The 25632-nt window shown below is 40.6% G+C and overlaps 1 protein-coding gene across 2 annotated transcripts in view; it reads left to right on the forward strand.

The window, feature by feature from the left end:
* Positions 1-1608: 1608 nt before the first annotated feature.
* Positions 1609-25632, forward strand: part of LOC133410994 (E3 ubiquitin-protein ligase SH3RF3-like) — a 95074-nt gene continuing 71050 nt past the window's right edge. For both annotated transcript variants that reach the window (XM_061692762.1, XM_061692763.1), the window contains exon 1: positions 1609-2230. In XM_061692762.1, coding sequence (XP_061548746.1) covers positions 1826-2230 — 405 coding nt within the window. In that variant the 5' untranslated portion in view covers positions 1609-1825. The remainder of the gene's footprint in view (positions 2231-25632) is intronic.

Consider the following 25632-nt stretch of genomic DNA (forward strand, 5'->3'; position numbering starts at 1 on the left):
CCCCCCGCCCCCCCTTTACATCCCACTGCTTCTTATATCCAAGTGCAGTATATCTGTTAATTCTTATTTATTCAGCCAAATAATACTGCTCGGAGGAGTTGCCACAGCACGAATGTCACTCATCTTCCCCTAGCTGATGTCATGTTGTTCTTATTTAGACAGACAGCCAGTTGAGACTGAATCGACTCATCTTTATGGCAATATTAACCAACAGTCAGTCAGTCAGGCATGTTTCAGATCGTCATTGTAGTTGTCTTTATCAAGGGACTTTCTGGTGTGCTCTTGTGTAGTAAAATATTGCCATGACATTTTCTGCACACACATACACTCACCTGTCACCTTTTGCATAAGCGCTCTACCCTGAGCTTTTCATCGTGGGTGGGAATTAGCCCCCCTACCTCTCACCCGGCAAAGTCACATACTGACACACAAGGATGAGCACATGCACTTCTGATCCCACAGGCACTGAATGATTGTGAGAGTGGAGCAGGTCTGAACAGGTGGACAGGTAACATAGGCTTACATTCATAGCTCACACACACGCGCACACACTATGGGTGCCAATATTGTACTAGGAGATGACAATATTTTTAGCAACCTGTGCAAGCTAAAACAACAAAAACTGCAGATGTTCAATAAAAAGAGAGTGGCTGTGAATGTTGCTAACATCAAGGGGTACAGGCAAGTTTTTTTTTTTTTTGGGGGGGGGGGGGGGGGTGCCTTGGGGCCCTGTCTGTGATGGGCCTTTTAGAATTATCACCACTTTTCCCACTTATGCCCCCCCTGCAAATATCCATTCAATTTCTATGTTCGTTAATTACTCAATCGTGGTTATTCAATGGTCTAATCGTTATTAAACTTTAAAACTTAAAAAACCCTTTATCGATGTTTCCCATCTGAGTCCAATCAGAATGAAACAAAACAAACACTTAATTTTCACCAGAAGGTGGCACTAAAAGCCAATTATTCCGCAGAGAACACCGTTGCCCCTCTGTGCAAGTACATCCGATCAGGTAATAGAAGAAAAAAAATTATGCACAGTATTTGTTTGAAAACCTAAGGCGCACAAATAAGTTTTGCCATTTCTCACATGGATTACTTTCACTCACTAGACCATAACATTAGGTACTCATAAGAGATACAAGATTGAGCTGCATCAATGACAGGTAAATTACGACAGAATTTTTGTAACGTGATACAGTGCAGTTTTACAGCACGCTGAAGTTAAACCACAACGATAACAAAACGGAGCGTTGTTTTTCATTTTGCAGGTGTACCTAATGTTGTGGCCGGCCTGTCTGTTATGACACGCTTCTCTTTGTGATACAGACGTGGACTTTTACCCTTTCTCTAGACTTTAATGTTATGAAATTGGCAATGTCCCTTTGCCCGGATTGATGTGTGGAGAAAGAAATTTGACGATGATGTTGTGATTACTTCCCAATCTGCGTGCTTAGTCATTGAGTTTGCGTTGATTGACAGGTTGTGTCGTCTCGTTCGTCTTTATCAGTTCAGCTTTGCGCACGCGCCACAATTGCGATAGCTGATGAGGATGATGATGATGAGGAGGAGGATGGCGATGAGAGTGTGACCTCAGCGCCTCCAGCACAGCCGAGGGAGGCACACAAACACGCTGGAGAGGACTCGGGGGAGGAAAGTGCACGACGACGCACGCGGGGCGTCCCTCGACCGCTTCCCGTCTGCTCGCCTCCCAGAATGTTCTGTTCTCGCGGTCCGTTCATCCGCCACGAGAACCAGCAGGAGCAGCAGCCCCCGCCGCCGCCGCCGCCGCCGCCGCCGCGTCTCCACGCAGCCTGAAGCCCAAATGATCACCCTCTCCGCCGACATGGACGAGTCTTCGTCGTTGCTGGATCTCTTGGAGTGCTCGGTGTGCCTGGAGCGCCTGGACACCACGGCCAAGGTGCTGCCGTGTCAGCACACCTTCTGCCGACGCTGCCTGGAGAACATCGTCAGCTCCCGAAACGAGCTCCGCTGCCCGGAGTGTCGCATCCTGGTGGACTGCGGAGTGGACGACCTCCCGGCCAACATCCTGCTCGTTCGCCTCCTGGACGGCATTAAGCAGCGGCCTCAGCGTGGGAGCGCTGGAGCGGGCAGCAGGCAGCCCGTGGCCGGGGGCTCGCTGCAGGGCTGTGCAGCCGGGATATCGGCGTCTCCCCCGGGCAGCGCCGTCAGACAAATGCCCGTCGCTACCCGGAGCTCTCCTGTAAAGGTAGCTTATCTCCTCACTTTTTGTTTGCACTTTTCGAATTCATCTGATGTCACACTTCTTGCTACTTGTGTTTCTATACTGTTATGTCAACAATGATGACGGCAGCGCTGCTTCTGCTGCTGCAGTGCATAACATTGGATACATTGTGCACAGATATTCTTTCAAGATATGGATTCTATCCTGATTACCTCTGATAGTTAATAGCTATAAAGCAACTATGGTTTGCTTGTTGTTTGCTTTTGTAGAGGTGCACATGTTGACGTATCACATCACAGATCGTCTGATGATAGGGATGCATCACAAACTTACCTGGTAACACGATCCATGCACCGCGCTGTGGAAAATGCAGACAGGAGGAGACTGCACTGTAATGCGCTCAAGTGAACAGTACAATGGCACTGCAGATGAGTCATCTTCTGAATAATGTGTGTTGTCTAGAAACTGTTTAGTTGTGCCCCTGTATCTTTGGTCTGACTTGGCATAGATGGACTTTGAGTGTCAATTTTGTCTTATGATCCTTTGAAAACCAACTTTCATGAGCTCAGTAGGAAAGAAATCCAGTCCGTCTGCAGTGCATTGTTTTTTTGCAGCATAATGGAGTGCATAGTTATAGTTTTATCTTTTGTATTCAAGAAAATGCAAGGATATGACCATTGCACAGAATGCTGGTTTTATTTCTTATTAAAAGGAGAAAGGAGTAGTTTGTGATGTACTGTGTCAGCAGGTGTTTCTTGCCGATCAAGAGTTGACTTAGTACTGGCATGCGATTTGCACGACTCAAATGTTTTTCCTGGTGTCTGAAGCAGGTTGATCCAGCATTGTAGTACATAAGGTCAATGTTAAATAAAGCTTCGCTCCAAGACACCTGCTTCTGCATTAGTCCAGACTAGGAAGTGAACTCTCGAGGGCAGAAAATCACTGTCTTGTTTTGAGCTACGTACGCCAAGGTGGAGTCTCATGATGGCCATTTAATGCCTTTAGTGGTCCCCACCGATAATGTTGTCAGAGTTTAATTTCGAGCATGTGCTTATGAACGCATCTTTTCCGAGCCGCACTTCATAAACACTCCTGCCGGTTGGCTTCTAATAAACTCAATAAATATTTGTGGCCCCTAGTCAATATTAGTGTCATGTTTTTCATGTGCCTCGACTGCACTAGCTCTCTAACATATTGCAGAAAGCCACCATTTGTTATGGACAATAAAATTGCCTTCTTTGTCTTTCACCAACAATATATAGTGCTTATTTGTATTATAATACAGTATATAAACTCTTGAGTGTGGGCTTGTTGATAGGCGATTGTGACATCAGCAAGAGATGAAAGAACCTGAAAGAGCGCCTGGCTCACAATCTATGTTCTAGTCCAATCCAAAGGTGTTTGTTGGTGGTTGGTTGAGGGCAGGGCTCTAAATTTCTTCCACAGCAAAATCACCCAAGCATGCGTTTTTGCACCTTGCTTTGTGTGCGCAAGGCATCATAGAACCCCACAGAGTTGGTTGTACAGTGAGCCCCCGTTCATCGGGGGGGATACGACGCATATAACAAAAGACATTTAAAGGTTGTATATTTAAACATGGAAATCTTCAAATAACCATATTATTTGTCTGACGAAAGTTCGCTATCGTAATGCTACCGTTTAATGTGAAATGCTATCTATATACAGGATAACAGAAATTGGCATAGCTGTTATGGTAAATATAAACCTTCAACCATCTGCTACTTCAACACACACAGAGAAGCAACAAATACAAACAAAGTAAACAACAATACTCAGAGGCATATATTCTCTCTCCTCGGTGGGTACGACGACTATTACTGCAGATTATTTGCAAACCTTCTCTGCCTTTTCTTCTTGCTCTTATTGACATGCTGCAGTCCTTTCAGTGGATCTCAGTGCTGCCCAGTACATTGTGACAGAACTTGGTACTGCACATAAAAACCCATTGCTTAAAAATAGACTTTACACCGATTTGATCGGGCCGATCGGTATCGGCCGATATTTAGCATTTTATGCTGATCGGCTTTAATGTCATAATTCGCCGATCCGATCAATGACGTCCTTGATCGGCTCCGCAAAAGACATTTACTCCACGTCGCCCAGTGCACAGCGTAATTGAATCCAAAAGCTAGTTTATTTTTATCCTTGTCGCGCGTCTTTTGACGTAGTACTGTAAATATCTGACGGCCAAAGAAGTTATTAAAAAAAAAAAAAAAAAAAAAAAAAAAAAACCTCAGCAGTGTGGGACAGGCAAAACATAATGCCCGGATCAAACTACAAGACATATTTGCTCTTTGGCGATTGCACTGTCAGACTATCCATCCAACCATTTTCTGAGCCGCTTTTCCTCACTAGGGTTGTGGGCGTGCTGGAGCCTATCCCAGCTGTCATCGGGCAGGAGGCGGGGTACACCCTGAACTGGTTGCCAGCCAATCGCTGGGTACATACAAACAAACAACCATTCGCACTCACATGCACACCTACGGGCAATTTAGAGTCTCCAATTCATGCATGTTTTGGGGATGGGGGAGGAAACCGGAGTGCCCGGAGAAAACCCACTCAGGCACGGGGAGAACATGCAAACTTCACACAGGCGGGGATTGAACCCGGGTCCTCAGAACTGTGAGGCTGACGCTCTAACCAGTCGTCCACCGTGCCAGACTACTGCAATAAAATATTGTATTCCGCATCCTGTTTTTTACGATCATTGGGCTTTATCTTGTCAACTCAAATGCGACCGGATACACTCGTTACCGTGGCGACGACAACAAGAGTGGATCGCGCCGACGGTATTATAAGGACAAAATGGGGAGAAACGTGTGTTGGTGGTCACCGGTGCTCAGGACAGGAGAGGACGTTTGTTTAAGGCTTGCTTCAGGAATATTCACGTATTTCTAATACGATACGGCTCACAACCAGGCAATAAAATGTTATGTAGCCTAGCAAGCTACTGCTAGCACTAACGGTTGGACGTAAACATGCCACCGTTCTGTCGAATTATGCTCTAAACTTTCGGTGTGGGTGAAGTAATTTAATTAAAAATCAAGTAATTTAATTACAGTAAGTTAGCATCCATTATTTCTGTCATGTAATGTTGGTTTGACCTGACTGATTAGACTACACGATCTGACTAGAGCAGTGATTTCCAACCTTTATGGGGGCAAGGAACATATTTTACAATTGGAAAATCTCACGGCACACCAACAAACAAAAATGTCACAAAAACTGGATAGATACATTAATAACTGTATTTACTTCCTGCCATCTAATAGAAGACCATTCATTTGTTCTGTCTGTCACTATGCCTCACTGGCATGAATAAAGGAACAAAGATACATTATTTATTATAAATAACATTTTTTGAGCAATTAAGTACACAAGTAGAGTGTATAGAGTATAGAGTAAATGAACAGGTCATTTAAATAGACACATTCCTCCATCTTCTGTTCGGATCGGTGATCGGTAATCGTTTTTTTAAACTCGCTGATCGGTGATCGGCCCCAAAAATCCTGATCGTGTAAAGCCCACTTAAAAATGTGCGTTACAGCGGGGGTGCAGATAATGAACTGTGTTATAGTTGGGCTTCACTGTCATGAAGTGTAAGTCTGTGTTTGCTGTCAGCAATTACACAAATTCCCAGAAAGGACTGGGACACTGAATAATTAGGCTACCAAAGACAGCGCCCTCCTCTGCCTGCACGCACACACGCTCTCTTTACAATAAGACTTATACAGTAAGCTGACCATTGATTGATGCAGTGGTGCGATTCGGAGTGATGAAGTGCAGTTGCAGTGAGCAGCCAGTCGTTTATGGCGATGAAACGCAATTCAAACCTTCTGTGACATTTCCACTAACACTTAACACCCCATTTCCGTTCACTCCATATACCGAACCTTCGGGACAGGTACAGTGCGTGTGCATGAAGCAAAGATATGTGCTGACTCATCGTATGAGACACACTCCTTGCGCGAGAGTGCACAAATTGAGTTTTAATTTGCGGAGAATTGTTAAATTTAACAAACTAATCAATAAATTAGTCAGTTCTCCGCCACTAAAACACACGCAGAAATGTACACACATTGCACGGCGGTGTGACCCGTCTGTGTTTGCTTTAGGGCCCCACTGAGAGACCACTCGACTGTGTGTGTAGCCTTTAATGCCACTGACTGAACACACACATGCATGCACAAACACACACACACACAAACCATTACTATCAGCAATCCCCTGTAGCCATTTTGCCCAAGTCCAGGCTCCCCTGAGAGTGACGCTCCATGATAAAAGTGAGAATTAATCTCCTCCACGGGATATGGGGCTGGTGTGCGTACCCCCCCGGCACACAAAGAACACGGGGCCTTGCAAAGGGGACTAAAATCAGACATGACACTCACACACACGCTATTATCGAGGGTGTCAAATGGGTCAAAAAGAACACTACTTCATGTGGTGAGGAGTGTAAATAAGGTGTTGCTATGGAACCAGAAGCGAAAGCAGAAATGCTGAGTCTGCAGCAAGACCAGCGTTTTTAATGCTGTTTGGGTTTTGACCAATAGGACTTTGTCAAGATTGATGAATTCCTTACTCACTTCAAACATGGTAGTGCTCCGCTGAAATAAAATGCTTTGCTGTACCTGCTACATTTAAAAATAAGAAATGAACTGACTTTTGGCTGCACATCAAACCACATAACCTATTTACTAAAATACATGAGTGAGGGCACTTTTTTCTTTTTCTTCTTTTTTACCAACGCTTTAAGGCTTCAGTACACCAGTTTTGTGCTCTTGGTTCAAGGTTTTAGTAGCTTGTATGGTAACTTATTACATACTGGTTTTGATTTTGATTTTGATTTTTTTTATGCTGTCCAAATGTGGAAAATGAAATGTCAAGTATTACCATTTTATTGCCCTGAAATACAGCCTATTAATTATGTAGAATATTGCTGTTGCTGACATAGCACCACAAAGAGCAGAGACAGCAGTGTGAGGAGTTGTAGTGACTGTGCCATCAGTGTAATGCAAACTGAAGAACAGGACTGGAGGTCCTGTAAAGTTAACTGTTTATCTTTGTGTTTCAAATGTTGTCATTTTATCTTGGTACTGATGAACCTCACATTCATGGTATTACTTGGATATTTTCACCTCCACCAAGGAGGTTACAGTATGTTTTTTTCCCCAGTTTTTTGCTTGTTTGCAGGATTACAAAAAAAAAAAATAAGCAAAGGAACTTTTCTGGAGGATGAATCATAGCACAAGATCCCTTAGTCTTTTGGTATTGATCTGGATGTTTTTACTTTAGTTAGTGGTTAAACAAACTTCAATCAATTGAGTGCCGTTCTTAATTATCAGTTTGTAAGTGTGTTGATAATCCAACCTTGTTAGAGTTCATCCTGTAGGCCTGCCGCACATTGAGTAACGTGGCCAAACGTGACTGAAGAGGGCCATTGCAAAGAAATTACAGTTGGTGACGCTTCGCTGCACACCAATCGATTGAGCATCACACATCTACCTGCTGCAACAGAAAAACCGTGATCCTGTATTTTGAGGCTCCACATAAAGTATATATATACATATATATATATATATATATATATATATATATATATATGGTGCGATTGTCAGAAAGAAGCTGATTGCCATAAAGAAAGGAAACAGGCCATAATAAAGGAGAGAGTGTGTATATTTTCAGAGGCTGTTGGCAATGATTGATAGCCCCTTTCTCTGACTGCATACATGCATTTCAGCGAAGGAGACTCCATGCTTTGCTTTCTAGCCACAGGGATATATGAAATTATAAATATAGTTGAGTATTGTAGAACCTGGATTTTTTATATTATTTTTATTTTTTTTACATTTTTTTTGTGGAACCTCACATACATTTTTGATTGGCTGTTACATCTACAATGTTGCGACACCATTCACCAAATTTTGAATTGCGGAAAAACCAGTGGCTGATGGTTGGCCTCTCATGAAAGGTAGTTGCCCAACCCTGGACACTGCACAACAGTTCAGTTGGGTTTGGCCGCGTTGCTCGTTGTGCAGTCATTGCAGGCGATTTCTGCCTTTCGAATTTTGAGGTTTTACTGTAGAAATAATGTGCTCATTTTGATCGACCTGTCCACAATGCATATTCAGTACATATACAAACATAAAAGTAAAGACTTTAGATTATCACAAGCCTCTTTCAGCCTTGTACAATAATTGTACTGGCACCGATTTCCTATGATTAGTATGAGGCATTGTGCATACATCAAAAGTAGTGGATTTTAAATGACTGGATACGAAAACCTACCAACAAATCTGAGAATTGATCACAAATTTCCCATAGCCACTTCTGTTTCTTTTTATAATTTGTGCCCACATTGGGTACTAAACAGACATAATATGACTCCTCTTAAGATAGTTACTGCTGAATACAGCAGATACTATAATTATTAAATGTATCATTCATTAGAGCGTCTAGACACTAATGAATGATACATGGTGTTTGTCACTACAACAACCTTCCATTTATTGAGAGAACCACCAACACTGAGAGCTGGGAGAAGCCCATACTAATAAGCTATTTACATTCCCATCAAATTAATGTACCTGGGGGATACTTTAGTGACGTCTGAGGTTACCTTGGTAATGAAAAATACCGTCTTTTATCTTCAGAGGAAGAGAATGACTTTGCCCTTTCATTCCCACATGTGTGCGTCTTGGTCATTATGTGTAAGGATTAGTTGGATGCTTCACCAAAAGAAAATGGCCTGTTATCAGTTGTAATAATGAGCCTATGAACCACTGTGCTTTCTTCGTACTCATGAGGCCTCTAACCTTGAACATTGAGCGTCCACTTAAAGAATAGAAGGTACCAAAACTGTACAAAAGGTATCCCACATTTTGAGAACAACTTTTTTTAATTTGTGTTTGCAGGGATAGGCATCGACATAAAAAAAAAAGATAAACTACTAAAGCGATACTGGTATGGTACAGAGCATTTTGGGGGGGTTCAGTACCTTGTTCAAGGGCATCTCCAGGACTGTGGTATTGGTCGTTTGTATATCAGACAGCATCATTTTGGAGCCTGGAGTGCAAACATATGTGGAATTGTTTTGGAAAACAATAGTGATTCCATCTAAAACACCTGTGAAAAATGAGGACATGCATATTTAGTATTCAGTCTCTGCATGCTTGATTATTTGGAAGCATCTGTCCAGCAACCAGTACCTCCATACTAATTTCCCCTCTATATGTCCACAAGTCAAGTATGGATAAAGGGTTACTGGGTCAAATCTCCTTCCCTTCATACCACTTTTCCTTAACCTTTGTGTAAAACGTCATCTGGTCAAGGCGAGATGAAAAGGTGTTTTCCTTCCAACATAGGAAACGACAGCACTGTTTAAAATGAATTAGACAGCAGTTAAGTAAAGTTAAAGGTAAAGTTGTAGCTCAATGTTAAGCTTGTAATACGACTGGTTCTACTTTCTTTCCAGTATGGTAAAGTAATTTATATTTTATTTATGTCTGTCATCAGCTCTTACATTGGCTTGAAGACTAAAATAAATGCTAAAAACCATCAGTGCAAGAGTGCAACCCACCGTTTAACTTGTTAGCTGCCTCAGTGTTGGCATTGATGTATTTTATTGTCAATTGACTTCGGTGAAGTTCCGCGCGATGTAGGCTGAGGCTCGGTTCGGGAGGGAGCACGTCAGACTTCTACACATCGTGAAAGCCTCCTTTGCACAATAAAATCTTATTCCAAATGTTGCACTGAGGTGACTGGTTAATTTAAAGTTAACACACACTTTTGTTTGCCACACCGTTGGGCACAAGCACGCCTTCGTGCGCGTTCTTCTTCGCTGGTCTTCACCGGTTCTTCGTTGGTTTTCGCTACTTTCTTCTTCTTCGGGGACTTGGAGGCATCGATTGTTGTTGCCGCTATGGTAATGGTTGTATGAGGTAGCGATGACACGTTTTCCGGTCTGGCCTCCCCCGACAGCATGATTTAACAAGATTAGCCCAATGATCGTAAAAGACGGGATATCGTAATATACGGTATGCCATGTAGTGTTGTCATTGTTCACACGGCAGGATTTTATGGCAGTAGTCTGATCTAGTGCCATTGTGAGAGACCAAATTTGTCTTGTAGTCTGATCCAGACACAACCCCAAATGTGTCCCTTTCTCTTAATGTTTGAGTAAAACCCAAAACCCCTGTGTGAGTGTGTGCATACACTGAAAAACTCTTTGCTGAAGGGGCTATATAAATACAAAGGTGCCATTATGATAATATTGTGGTTAATAATATGATAGAGTCTCCTTTTAGGTCAAATTGAAACAATGCCACCAACCCCATGTCAAAAGGCAACCATTCACAGCACCAGCTAATATGTCCCCCATGTGAAAGTTCTGTCCATAACACATTTCTGTTTTTACCGGGGAACATTTCAGCCTAATTCAAGTTAGTGTCATCTCCTATCGGCCTCCATCCTTGCCCCTTTCCTCTTTCCCATCCACCTTCGATCCTGTCCATACGGATGTGCAAGCAGGACAGGTAATGGATTGATGCATGGAGGCAAGGTGGTGGTCAAGGGCAGTTTATGGTTTGACATGTACAATGCCAAAGAATATGTGTTGTTTTGTTTGTCTGCGTGTGTGTATGCATCTCTGTGCGTTCTGCGTGTATTCACGTGCATGCACATAATGGCCACTAAAGCCTAAACAAGCTTTGGAGCTTGGTTGTGATTCCCACGGGTATATGGGTGGAATCTCATCAATTCCATCCCCCAGTCAAACAAGTTCACACATACACACGTACACGCATAGACATTAGGTTAAAGGTCAACCCCCTCATTTGCGGGGCAGTTGTTGTTATGGAAATGAGGGTGAGATGTCAGTGGTCACCGGTCAGACCCCCGCATTTCACTGATGGCATTTAAAACACTATCAGTGAGTGTACAGGTAACTAGTCTGATACACAGCATTTAAACAATATGAAGTGAAACTTCTTTTTTTCAATGTAATCACTGCATCACCACTCAGACTCTTGATGAAGCTACAATGAGCAAGAGTTAACCAGCAACAATGTCTGGTACGTTGCTTTTAATGGATTTAAAGTCAGGCGTGAATTGACATAATGCTTTTAATGAAATCAATGCACTGACACGTAATGCTTGTTAAACTTCTTCCGTTATGCGCAATGGACAATTGTTTGACAACAGTGTGATTTGAGAGGTAATTATAATTTAGGAAAGAAGTCTTAACTTGTCTTGACAGGTTCAGAGGGTTGTCATTTTCTCCACACGATATCCAAGCCACAGAAGTTGCAAAGGTTGCCAATTGGTTTGAAAATCATTTTATTATGTTTAATCACTGCCTCATCAGTAAAATTGATATTAGACAACAATTGTATAGGCTCTGCATTTGCTATAATTCCTCAAATAGCGGACGGTTCATTATTCAACTGTAGAGAGTACTTGTAGGTGTTTATTGTAGGTAAGGTGTTAAATGGAGAGGAGGTCATTTTCGAGGTCACCGGCTCTCCAGTTTGTCGAGTTACGAGACGTCACTCGGTTGATTTTTTTTGTTTGCCTTTTATTGCAAGCCCAAATTTGAGCTATGAGTGAGCTTCAGATACACTGCCACTCGAGTGAAGTGAAAACAATAAAAATTGTTATTCATTGTCTAACACACAATTCTATAATGAAAACACTTGCACAGAGCATGGAGTAGATGCTAATACTGAGCACACCTTGATTACACTTCAGTTTATTTCTTTACATTCTCCTTTATTAAGTTTTATTATGATTTTATATTTATTCATAGATGGGATAACGAATAGCATCTTTATGATATAATACTTTAAATAACGAATATTTGAACAACAAAGGGTGCATCAACACATTTGGATAGACAATATAACAATACTCACTGGCATATATTCTTTATCCTCTGCCAAAAACAACTTGCAGCTTACTGAGTAGCATACAGTAGTGGTGAAATTCTTCTGTGTTTGTGACTGCATGACTGTATGCACAAACTGTTTCATTCTTTACCTTCTATTCATTAGTTATTTCGATATGTTTTTATTAAACTACTATATTATATAGTGCTATTTTATGCATACCAAATATTTGTGTTGGTTTTTTTTTTGGGTGGAGGCTGCATCTAATTTCCATTCATTTTAGTAGGGGAAAGATGATTTGAGAGCAGACACCTTTTTAGTTGCTATCAGGGTCACAGAATTTAGAGGTTGCACTGTATTGGTGGCTCTGCTCTACACTGAGTGCCATTGTAGGTTTTACATACTGTATATATGCGCTTCTTATGTCGATATAAAACCTCAGTTTGAATTAAGTTTCATGTCACTGCAGGTGATTATTCATAATGTGTTCTTTGTTTTTAGCCAAAATGCTGCCTTCACTTCTTATCTGGGACAGTGTGATGAACGTATGATGAGTCAGTTCTGTACTGTAGTTCTTGTTAAGTCTGCTTTGTGTAGTGCAATGTCAACTGTCCGTGCATTAATGGATGACTTCCAGTCATGACGGGCTGCAAAAAGGGAAATTGTTCTCCCGGGGGAATGGATTTGTGGGAGGACTGTGGATTCTCCTTGATGTAAGCAGGTGTGTGCTGTGCTTACACGTTAATATGTCGCAGCTCTTTCGTGTTGTGTTTCTTCTCATCCTCCTCAGCTTTCTCTCTAATGGGGAGATGTTGAAACGTGCCCACCACCCACTTTAAACCAGGCAGGAAACAGAAACGTGACGAGTGTTGTGATGAAAAAAAAAGAAGAAATCAGTGCATGCACACACACACATTTGAAAAGAAGTGGGATACATGGCACTGAATACAGGTTTCTCTCTTCATAGACCTGCTGTTCACTGTCACGGCTCTCCAATTCAATCCGTCACCACCAATGTGTTTTTGGTCTTTGTGAAATCAGTCTTCTCTGTATCCCCCCAATTTTGCCTGTGGGACTGATTGAACTTTCGATGGTTGTTCAGTTTCTTTTAACAAAATATTTTTTCCTCCACAATTCGCGAAATGTTCTTCACAAAAAATGAGTCAATTGAGGCGCCACTTGAACGGCTCAGAATTAATATAACAATCGCTACATGAAATTGTATTGAATAAAATATTAAATATGAACAGTACATCACATAGTTCATATTTAGGCTGTAAGCTATGCTTTTGAAAACAGTTCAACATTTTGTGGGTCAACTTAAGAACATTCCGGGTTATTTTGGGACACTGTGATCCACAGTGCTCATGGCTGCGATCATCTTTCCGCTCTGACGTCTGCGCCTAAACATCCACTGCAGGTTCTGTATGAGTCACAGGTATGTGTTAGTGCTTCTAGTAAATGCTCCTAAGTATGTTGGTGGCATGTGCTTTTTGTTGGTGGGTGTGTAAAACATATTCACCGTGGAACTTTTTATTTACATACATGCAAATCAGTCGCCTTTTGGTCGAAATTTGACGTTTTGAGCTCAGAATAGGCCAATACCGTGAATCGTGTCGATCCGATGGGTTTTTCCGGGGTGGTGGTGGTGGTGGTGTGGTGTGTGTGGGGTCGCGGGTCGACATCGCTGTCGTTATAGGCTGTTTCGTACTCCTTGAACGCTGGCAGCTAGCGGTAACGGTACTTTTACTCCGTTACAATGATCTAAATATACTTGCTACTTTTATTTATCAATTATTGGTTATTTATCAACTATTTCATGCGCGAGTCTACGACTTTGTCTTCCGCATTGGACGCTGTTTGCGGCAATCTAATTTAAGTGCTAGTGACGTTTAAGTATAGTTCACCAATCAAACGGCAAAAGTAAGTCACATGACCTCACACGACGTTTTCTATTGGGTTTCCCGGGCATAGGTATTAACACTAGATAAGACGGCCCGGCTGATCGTCGTACCTAAATGGACACCATTTTGGTAACGTCGTCGTTACCACGAAGGCTACGGCGCGCTACTCTTGTTTACATTTAGACGAACAAAAACAACAGCTTTCATGTATTGTAGTATTTGTCTGGCACTGTGGATATTTCAGCTCACTTATAACTTGATAAAACACCGTGCAGTTTTTAATTGTGTGTGCTATTTGCTCAGTACTTGAGTAATTATTTCACGGTGTACTTTTTACTCTTTTTACTCTCTTTTTTTGGAGGACTACTTTTTTTGGAGGACTACTTTTTACTTGAGTTACATTATTGTACTCTTACTTGAGTACAATATTTGGCTACTCTACCCACCTCTGGAGCGGACATCCTCTATTGCTACTCTTATGTTTAAGCAACATTATTTTTTTTTTTTTTGTTGCATTGGTCTCTTATTTTCGCGTTGACGTGCTGCGGGTCGTGGCCATGTTTTCGGTCCCAGCAGAACAGCCAAGCACACGTAAAATTGGCGTCAAGAGCCGATCCGCTAGTACATCTTATATTATTTAGGAAATGTGCCTGCAATTATCTAATTAGTTTACGGATGTTAATGTTAAATGTATTAAATGACGGAGCCATTATTATTATTATTATTAGGGATTATGTCACAATACAGAATTAACTAACTTCAAATTCAGAAATGGCTAAAAATATTTTCCTAAAGGATACATTTGGGATTAGCCTTTGAAGTTGGTAATCGTGAAAAATGAAGTGAAACAGACAATGATTTTAGTCAATTCTTTTCCAGAATGAGAGTGCTTAAAGAGGAGGATGCTGTTCATGTGCAATAGCTTGAAGCAGGCATCAGGTGCAGGTGAAGATGGGCCTGGCTCAAGTTGGAGTCCAAAACAAAAAAGCAAAGAAATGAGGCAAATTTAATTTTCATCTTTAATTTGTACATCAACATGTACTTGAGCAGTGTAAATAAATGTTTTTCTGCGTGAAGAAAATCTGTTGATTCTGCCTTATTGTACAGAGTCTTCCAGTTTGCTTAATTTATGTTAAAATCAAAACGATTCTCTGTGGGGGCCCGGGGATCCCCCCCATACCACCCTACAATGTTGTTGTTTTTTTGGTCACCTTTTTCATGCCTTTGGTGTTTGGTGTGTGTGTGTGTGTGTGTGTGTGTGTGTGTGTCCGGAAAATTCAGAACAAAGTCCAGTAATGCAGTGTATGTCTGTTCATGTGGTGTGTCAATATTTCTAACCCTAGGACAGGGATATTGTAAACTAAAAAAGTAAAATTGGCAGTTTTATTTTTACGCTGGAAGTGATGGGGACATATGTAGTTTAAGGTTCTCCTTAAAAAAAATATTTGCACCTATATCTGGTTTATTCATGCGATTGTTTCTTTAAGAGTCGGAGACAGAAGACGTATTACCAAAGACTTGTTGCCATGGCAACATAGACAGATCTGTCTGGCACTCAAATTCACATCCCTGTTGTGCGAATCTGTCGTAAGTGAAGTAGACGGTGTCCTTTTTTTTGTAGTTTCGTGCCAAGGGTTTATTAGATGTTACAATTGGGGTTTTAATAATGTCATGTGGAAAATTTAGAAATATCAGAAAACAGTATAAAAAGCATAAAATGTTCTAAATACTACAGTTTGCTATGTGATATCTTTTTGATAGATTTTTATGATGATAACAAAAAAACAAAAACATTTGTTTACATCACCCATGGTATTGGATTAAAACCCCAGGTGACCAGGTACTACTAGCATTTGTGCATAAGAGCACTTTGGCCAATGGAAATGTGTCAATAGTATAGGAGCTATGGCTGGCTGAGTAGGTACAGTACACATGAAAAGGTTCAGTACAATTTTTTTTTTCAATTTGCCGCAATTGTGCTGGGAGAAGATATTTTAATTTGGACCAGCTGACATGTAATAAAATGTAACAACATCAGACTAATAATGCATTGTAAATAATGCATTATTCTTTAGTAACGGGTAGAGACAAGGCTATCTTTGCTTTCTGGTGGAAACCCCGTCTGGTCAAATATGGTCAATTACATATTTTTTCACAAGTCAATACGGTTAGCCTGTTCCCACGTAATCTTTTTAAAGTGTTGAAAATCGTTTGAAATCCAATATATTAAGTCTCTTGGACACTTCCCTGTCTGAGAAACGTCATAAAACTCCACATCTTTGTCACGCCGCGTGAGCCGTGCAGCATTATGTAGCTTCAAGATTAAGATTCTGGATGTTTTGTACTTTGTAGACAATTATGAGTGAAAATGGTGAGGTTAGATAAAGTTGAATAAATTGTGTTAAAAATGTAATACTCCATTGCAAAAGGAAGGGCATCAGCCACAAAGGTAAGTTTATTCTTCCGCCTATTACACTGCTTCATCAACTCATTGTTTTAATTATTATTATCACTCATGGCTCTTGGAACTTTGAAGAGTTTGGGAAGATATGTAACCACAGCCTTTTTGTGTTGTTGAAAGTTTGGCGCAAGCGCAGACTTTGATGGGCATGGCTGGTGGCGGCGAAGTGTCCGTATAGCATTATAGTCAATGACAGCAATGAAGGAGCAATTTTATTTATTTATTTATTTATTTTTACTAGTTTAAATCAACAATCGAACGTGATTTGGGGGTGGTATTGTGTTGATGTTAGTGTGAAATATGATTGCGAATTAGTTATAAGACCAACTTCAACGATGCAGATTTAGGTAACTCAAGCAAGATGCCATTTATTGGATTCATTGAAAAGTTGTGATTTTGCAGATGCGAGGATTCCGCCTCCAAGCCATTTGGGAATATTGCGGGGGTCAGATCCGATGCTAAATTCAAAAAGCCACCACGGATTCAACTTTGTGCACAATTTCCCGCAAGAAATATTGTGAAAGAAGATAACAGTGCATCAGCCTGTCAGACGTCTTTTGTACTCACACAGCACAGCAGCCCTTCAGGAAATCACACAGTAATATTGGTTCAACTGATAGTTGTCAAAAATATATCAGAGATATACAAGGTGCAGTCACACTACGGATTGTTCTGGTATGAAAGATGCAACTGATTGATCTCAATTGTCGCGTGTGTTTGGGACTGAAATCATGAAGAACACATGCAGTGTTCATACAAAAGGAACAGATAAGAACTGTAGCTCTCTTGGTTAGTGGATTGTGTAAGTATGGGGCTTTCTCTTTTGTCCTGGGTGACTCGCGTTCTACACATTTGTGTGGCAGACAGAGTTGCAGTCCTTATTCGGTTGGAAATCGCAGTGAGAATCAATCACTGATCGCCATCACTGATCGTCCTGTTCACTCTTACCTCAATTATATTTGAATCACATTATTGCAATTCTACCACATGTCAAGGATACTGGCTGATGAGCATGACAATGCAAGTGATATTTCAAAATCATTTAAGTAGTGCTTCATTTCATGTGTGTAACTGGATGATAAAGCAGGGCAGCGAAAAGACATCTTGACTGCTTTGTGAAATGTACCCATGAATTTAAATGTCACTTGCCAAAAAGGCTAATGTGCCAGAAAATAGAATGGAAAGATGACTTAGGTGCACAACACATATTTCAAAAGAATCATAATCATCAATTCAGACCCTCCGAACAACTACAGTACAGACATAATCTTTCGGTAACTTTCTGTTAAAGATGTATATATATATATATATATAGAGAGAGAGAGATATATATATGATTTTATTATTAATTATTAGGAGTAGACCCATGGCATAATGGTATCTTGTTTGCGAGGGGATCCTACATTATAGCAATATACAGAATAATCACTAATCAGAATCAGAATCAATAATCAGAATAATCACAACAGTGATTATACAGAATAATCACTATTTCGCAAATAAACCAGAAACGGAACAACTAAATAGGCAAACAAGGTTGGTATATAGTAACGTAAAGTACTGCAATAATGTTCATGCTTGTGTCGATGGATCAGCAGTAAACAGGCAGAATTATGAACAAAGACAGCAATGCTAATTGTGTTGTGGGGGTATTATATCTGACAAGTACAGTTATTTATAAGACAAGAAGACAACATTTTTAAATAAATGAAATGAGGATATGCATCGTTTATTTGCAGGTAAGTTATTCCAGTGAGGGACACATGCAAAATGTTCACATGATCAAAATGTTCATCAATGTTCAATCTTCATAGTGACGTTGACCCTTGGTTATGTTCTTGGACTGCTTTGCTGCGTCCCGCACAGTATGTCTTCAATCTGTGCTTGGCACAATGAATTCTCCAAACCATGAAGGCATTCTGGAGCGAAATGTGCTGCCCAGCGTCAGAAAGCTTGTTCTGAGACGCAGGTCATGGGTCCTCCAACAGAATAAAGAACCAAAAGTCACAACTAAAAATGGTTAGGAACAAAACATTGGAATTTTCTGAAGTGGCCTTTGATTCACTCTGATCTAAATTCTTTTGAACATCTGCAATGTCAAAAGGAGCTGTCTGAAGAAGGTGCCCTTCAAATCTGACAGCTGCACTGCAGTTTACTCACAAGGTGTGGGCCAAAAACCTGTCGACAGGTGCACAAATCTCATTGAGAGGTACATCGTTTGATCGCAGTGATTGGCTCAGTGTGTTTAATTTATTTTATGAATTCTGCTGGTGGACTTTCCAAAATATTTTATTATTTCTTTTGTCAGTTTGAATTTTTTCAGTGAGCAACATTTTTGACTACGTATACCGCTGTTAATATGCTGCCAGTGTGGATATTCTGCAGATTCATCCAGTAGACACCAGTGTTGACAGTCCTCAAACTAAAGAGGAGTGTCATCTGAATACTAAAGTATCCTTCGCCACCACTGTGCATCACTGGCATGTGTCATTTCGCCTTTCTTTCCCTTTTCCCTCATCACTCCCATCTTTTTGTCTAAGTGATGCTCGTGCCTTCTCGGAGCAACTTCGAGCAAATGGTTGGAGTCGTTTTGCTACTCAACTCACTATTCATTCCCTTCATGGGTCCTCAGACGGCTGGCTGAAGTCCCAACTCATCTCGGGCTTTCTCTACCGAGTCCTGCCAGCTCGATTAAAGCACCGCAGGTCATCAAGCCGTTGATCTGGCACCAGCTACGTATTGCATTGGAAAACCTCTTGGAATGCCCAATGTCCAATATCTGTCTTCTTTTCGAAATTGCAAACAACATTTAGGTTCATCCTACGCATAACTGTTCACCTTAACTAAACACACACATAGATATACAGTAAACCCCGGTTATCGCAGGAGTTATGTTCCAGACCCCCCAAGAAATGGCAATATAAAAAAAAACATATAAAAAACAGTTTTGTAATAGTTTTACTCCTCATACACACTTTTAAAACGTGCCTTTAAGAGGCGAGTCCAAACGCAAGCTCGCTCACTCACTCGCTCTGCCGTCTTGAGTGGCACATGATGCCCCACCCCCGATTTGTTCATCTAATGCCATTCAGATGCTTTCAAAGTACACTCGGAATTTGTACAACACCAACACAAAGTCATGTAACACAACTGCAGGATCCCTTCTCGCTACAGTATGTATACTGTAAGAACAGTATACAATAAAAAAAAACAAAAACAGATGCCTTTCCAGATGGGCTTACATAGCACTTGTGCTTTTGTTGTACTTCAGTATAGACTTGCATATTTTACAAGTGACCGTGCTACCGGTCTCATTTGTAAGTAAATATTGACACATGCTTGAGGACCCGCTGCCAGTTTACCACTCAAACCCATCCCTATCCCTATCCCAGCTATCTTCGGGCGAGAGACGGGGTATACCCTGAACTGGTCACCAGCCAATCGCAGGGCACATATAAACAAACAACCATTCACACCGACGAACAATTGAGAATTTTCAATTAACCATGTTTTTGGGATGTGCAAGGAAACCGGAGTACCCGGAGAAAACCCCCGCAGGCACGGCGAGAACACGCCAACTCCAAACAGGCGAGGCTGGATTCGAACCCAGGTCCTCAGAACTGTGAGGCAGATGTGCTAACCAGTCGTCCACCTTGTCGCCCTCTCTGAACATTTTCTGTATTTTCCTGAAAGTTCAGTGAATTTACATGGATTCAACAACTAGGCTTATTTAAAAATGTGCAATGGTACATTTTCCTCAGTTGATGCCTCTTCCCAAAACTGTCATCTAGGGATTTGAACATGTGTGACACATTAATTCATAAATTACACAGAATTACACTGATGCTAAACTAACAGTGACAGACTTGCAAAATGTCACAGCTTATCAGACTTATGTGGAACAGACAAATTGCTTCCACTTATCCATTGAAACACTTTAATTGTTTAATTAATATGGTTGAAAAAAAGGGGACATCAACTACCCAAGTTCTTCATTTTCCTGTCATACATATGATTTGTTACATTCCATAATAAACTATAGAACATCCATTATGTCCCAGTTCCAACCCTCATGCAAGTTCATAGAACAGTTGTTTCATGTAATCAAGGCTAAAATATAACTGGGCTTAAACTAAGTGGCGTTCTACTGTTTGTGGCTCACCATAGTTTTCTTCTCGTCTTCAAAGATGCTGGCTATGGTTGTGATGGCAGCATTAATCAAGCGGGTGGAAATGTTCAGGAGAGCCACAGGAGATGCAGACGCTGTCGTAAAACTGGGACAGTGTCAGACCCCGTGACCATGGCTTTCCCGTTTTCCTCTCCAAAAATACTTTTTTTTTTTTCATACATTAACCCCGTTTCTGTCCTTATCAACTGTTTTTTTTTTTTTTTTTATAACCGCAGCCTCCCCGGTTCCCCTCAACCACTGCGCCGCTCTTTATCTTCGCTCTGTTCAAATCCATTGTGTTTTTTTTGTGAAAGACAAGAAAGGAACCTGTCCTATCGAAATGATTTACAAATTACTGTGATCAGGAAAACATTTCAGGGCTCTAGAGGAAACACACAATGGCACAAGCTGCTGTGAAACCAGTTTTGAAAGCTTTCGTGCACACACTCAATATATGTCTGGGCCATCACCAAAAATATAAAGGAATAAATTAAAGCTGTATCTCGAGACACCATTGTAATTGTTTGTTAAATTAATACATCTAAAATATATGGGCAACAACACCTTCTTTTTCTTCCTTCTGCTGTTGGAAAACTTTTTGTCTGCTTGTAGCCTCCTGCCATCTCCATTATTGGGATGAATGAAATTATTTAGGGTTAGGCATGGGCAACTGGCAGGCCACATGCGCCCCCCACCCTTGCTCAGTGCGACCCGCGAGTTGCTGGACGCCATGTGAATTAGATCCAACTTGTAAATGATCACCGACAGTGGGAGATCGAAACAGCTGGAAGTTGGTGTCTGTTTAGGACACTAGCAAGATGTAATACTGTAGAAAATTTCAGTCTGATCATGTAAGTAACTGAATGATACTGTAAAAATCAACCTTTAAAGGTCCCATGCCATCAGAATCCAATTTTTTAGACTGTTTTAGGCATAACAAAGGTTAAAATGAGTCTGTGACCTGGTTTAAGTTTGACATCTATGCGTTTTGTCAATTGAATGCTAGACAATAAACGCATAACACTTCCAAAACGACCGTCAAAAGTTAACTCAGTAATTCTGTGCGGTGTGTACACGCCCACTCATCTCAGAAAAAATTGCTAAGTGGCAACGCGGCTGCGTCTTTTGCAACGCTTAAACTTTGCGTCACCTCCCAAACTCAGAAGAGTTGAAAAATAAATGGCTTAAATTTATTTTCCAGGTTTAGAGCAAGCGAGCCAGCCGCCACAAGCCATGCAAGTGTCGTATATACTGTAAAGGCATACATGTTTTGTTAATGTTGAATGTAACGGCGATCACTGTCGCCAAAATCAACTTGACAGATTAACCCCTGATTCTGATTCTGATGGGAGCTGCTTTCAGCTGTTTTCCATATTTAAATTAGGGCATACGGGTGATCCAATCAGAGCAAAGCTCATTTACATATCGTATATTAATGAGAAATCTGGCCTTCTTAATTGCCCGGTGTGAAAAGACCAACTGGAATAGCTTCTTCATTAAAAACAATAAAAAAAATATGGTGTTTTATTTGTTTTTTCTTCTTTCTGCGAGGCTGGAGTGTATTAATGACATTTCAAGTCATGGAACGAATTACACTCAGGGTACCACTAGTTGAGAAATGCGGGCACCCAGGATGCTGTTCTTTACTTGTGACACAGTTATCAATTTGTTATTGTTGCATGGCATGATTCCAGCTGTCCACTAAATTGATTTCGTGTATACAACAAATGTCATCCTTTGACATTCGCTTCCTACTCCAATTTGCATTTGCAGGAACATTTTCTTCCCAAGCTACTTTAGACTTGACATTCCAAAAATGTTACAACGCCTTGGTAACACACTGTTGCTACAGTACCTGAAGATGATTTTTTTTTTTTTTTTAAACCATAATTCGCCCCCACCAGCCTACTCACAGGTCCAATGAGAATGTGTGATTGTCTCCTTTTGTTAACCTGCAACTCTTAAGCCACTCTAAATAAGACTTTTTGACATTATTTACACCTTGATAAAATCTGCCTCATTGACTTTCACACTGCTTAATTACTTAATGTTGTCTCAATCTTTGGGTAGTTCGATATTCACAATACAATTCATTTACTAACATATCATTTGATGTTTTGATTTGGTGTGCAATATTAAAATGAAGTTGTGACAGCAGTTTCATTTTGAGAGAAGAAATATTCTTACCTCCGCAGTGTACTCATTGTAACTCACAGAATTGACCAGTCACAAGAAATACAGATTAGCCCACCCCTGTATTAAATGCAAATGATATCACAGATTCCTGAATTGCATTGCTTATTTTTAATAAAAGGTCCGTTGAAACACATTCGTCAGCGGGCAGGTGGGGGATTTAATGCACACCCAACCCGTTCAGATGCCCCCCATGAGTTGGATGCCTGATGACCCCCCCCCCACCACACGACCCACCAACTTGCACAACACTGTTTTAACACCCTCAAGTCCAACTTCACATTCACTTAAAAGGAAAGATGGCGACATGGTGGCGTTTTTAATAATTGGAGGTTCTGTCACAGCTTTCTTCATCATTTGCTTTAGGGAATTGCTGTGTTTGCAGTCCTCCTGAGAGAAAGAGCTGTATCAGTGCAAAAACAAGAGAAATAAGAGCGCATAGACACTTTGATTCTGCTATTTGGGTAATTTATCCAGAATGCTTTCAGTTGCTGATTTTCCGAATATCTAAATGACTAAAATAGTTGATGCATGTTTTCATCCAAAGTCAGAAAACATAGAGATTATGTTATTTGTGAATTGTGATTAACCATGCTAAAATGGTTATGGTGCTTGGAAAGATGGCAGAAGGCAGCCTCGGTGATGGCAAAGAAGACTAGGCCAGCAGAAGTGTGGGCATATTATGTTAGTTATAAGATTGCAGAGCGAAAATTAATTCAAGATAATTACCCTTTATGCAGAGAATATGCGTAATACGTCAAATCTTTTGACACATCTCCTTGCGCACTATCACTGTCATCTTAGTCCTTATAAAAGTACATTTTGTTGGGTGTCGGATGCATGGAAATTCATTTTTTGCTGCTGCTTTTTACAATTCATAAAGTGCAAAAACTACATAAGATTGCTGATTTATGCATTCAAAATAAAACATGTTGCAATGTTTTGGGTACATGTACGTTTAGAAACTGAAATTATAGCCTTATGACATTTAATGCAGCGAGCTAATTATCTTAACATGCTAACTGGGGTTTTCTGTATTCGAATTAAATTGCTGCCAAATGTGCAAAGGGGGTCAGATTTGAATAAAACTTTTGGTACTTGTGGAAGTTATCTGTACTTGTGGTTGGAGAGTGTGGTGAGGAAGTCTCACATAAACATACTCAAATATACAAAATAACCTCTTTGGTGGAGATAATACCGTCCTACATGAGCACCCGAATGTTAAATGGCATTCTCAGTGTAAAATTGGAATTGTGAAAAGTGTCACACTCTGGATCACATCCAGATGGATAGAAAAACAGTAACATTATTTAAGAAGAATTTGAAGAACAAAGTTAATTAAAATGTCTTACATCAAATTACATATAATCTCCCCAATGGCTCCTTCCGTTCTACCTCTGACGTACTGTAATTGTCTTATTTTCTTATTTGCTCTTTTTTTCTCTTTCTGGTTTTGAGTGACACGGCAGAGCTCTTTTATATCTGCTGAATTCAGCTGTTGCAGCTCTCGACACATACACGTTCTCGCACACTTTTGTGAGACATTAAAACAATGTCAGCAGGAAAGCTTTTCCCGCCTGGCTGTTTCTTTTGTGTATTCTATATGATCACGGCCGTATTAAAGGAAAGTCCACAGGCGCAGCCGCTCAGTCACGCTCGTTCTCTTCATGTGCCTCCAGAAAATTACATTTCTGCCTTTGTTGTTCCCTGTGATGTCCCTGTCCTCGATAAGTCACCTCTGTCCCATGGTGCATGCAGATAAACACACTTGAATGAAGCAATATAAACAACATGATACTTTAGTGCCCAAAGTGTGATTTTTATTTTTTTTTGCCAACTGCTAGAATCTGATATTTCTGGTGATATTTATTCTTACTGGTTGTTGCTTTCACTAAAAAACTTCTTTTTTTCTTTTTCTTTTTCTTTTTTCCTCATCGTTGTGTTCTTGTCAGGGGTTCTAATCCATGCGGGTAGTGGATTAGAATCAGGAACTGAATCCCAACATAATAATATCACAACATGGTCTGCTATCACCGGTATAATTGTATGCTTTTATTTGTGAGTAAACGTGACAACCACACAGGAAAAGAGTGGCAAGTGTGACGAAAAAGAAATGCTCCAGAGAGTCACAAGTTTAATGGATTTAAGAATTGTGAAGCTGCTGTAATATAAATATAACATAAGGATAAGGATAACATAAGGAAAATGTAACTTGACTTAAGATGTTTTTGATTGAAATGGCATTGGATTTTAGTGAATATGACCTCCTAATAATACAAATTCAATAAATGACTTTTCAATTCTTGAAAACTTAGTGTGGCGTTACCGTAAAGAGTATCCTTGGCCCTGTGAGTAAAGACCAAACTAGCTCCATATGTCATATACACACAAACACAAATGCACACACATGCACTGATTCTGACACACATTTACACTGCCAGTGGGACACCAGTCTAGCCCAGCTGTCCATTGATGGACCACAAGTGAATAATGAACCAGTGTGTTGGTGTGGGACAAAGCATTAAATCACATTCCTTGTACGTTTATGTGTGCTGCATCATGAACTATACACCAGTCATAAGATTCAATTATGGCAAACAAGGCATCTTTATTCACGATTGACAACAACAACACAAACATCTGCAGGGTTCAGAGCCATCTGGTGTTACAGACTGCTCAATCAGCTTGATGTGTGTGCGTGCATGTGTGTTACATATCTTTCGGTTGGACACAAGCATTTGTCTAGTTGCATGTATATCGCTGCGGTTTCAGAGACATGTACAGCTTGAGGCTAA

The sequence above is a fragment of the Phycodurus eques genome, chromosome 12 (assembly GCF_024500275.1).
Source record: "Phycodurus eques isolate BA_2022a chromosome 12, UOR_Pequ_1.1, whole genome shotgun sequence".
Classification (NCBI taxonomy): domain Eukaryota; kingdom Metazoa; phylum Chordata; class Actinopteri; order Syngnathiformes; family Syngnathidae; genus Phycodurus; species Phycodurus eques.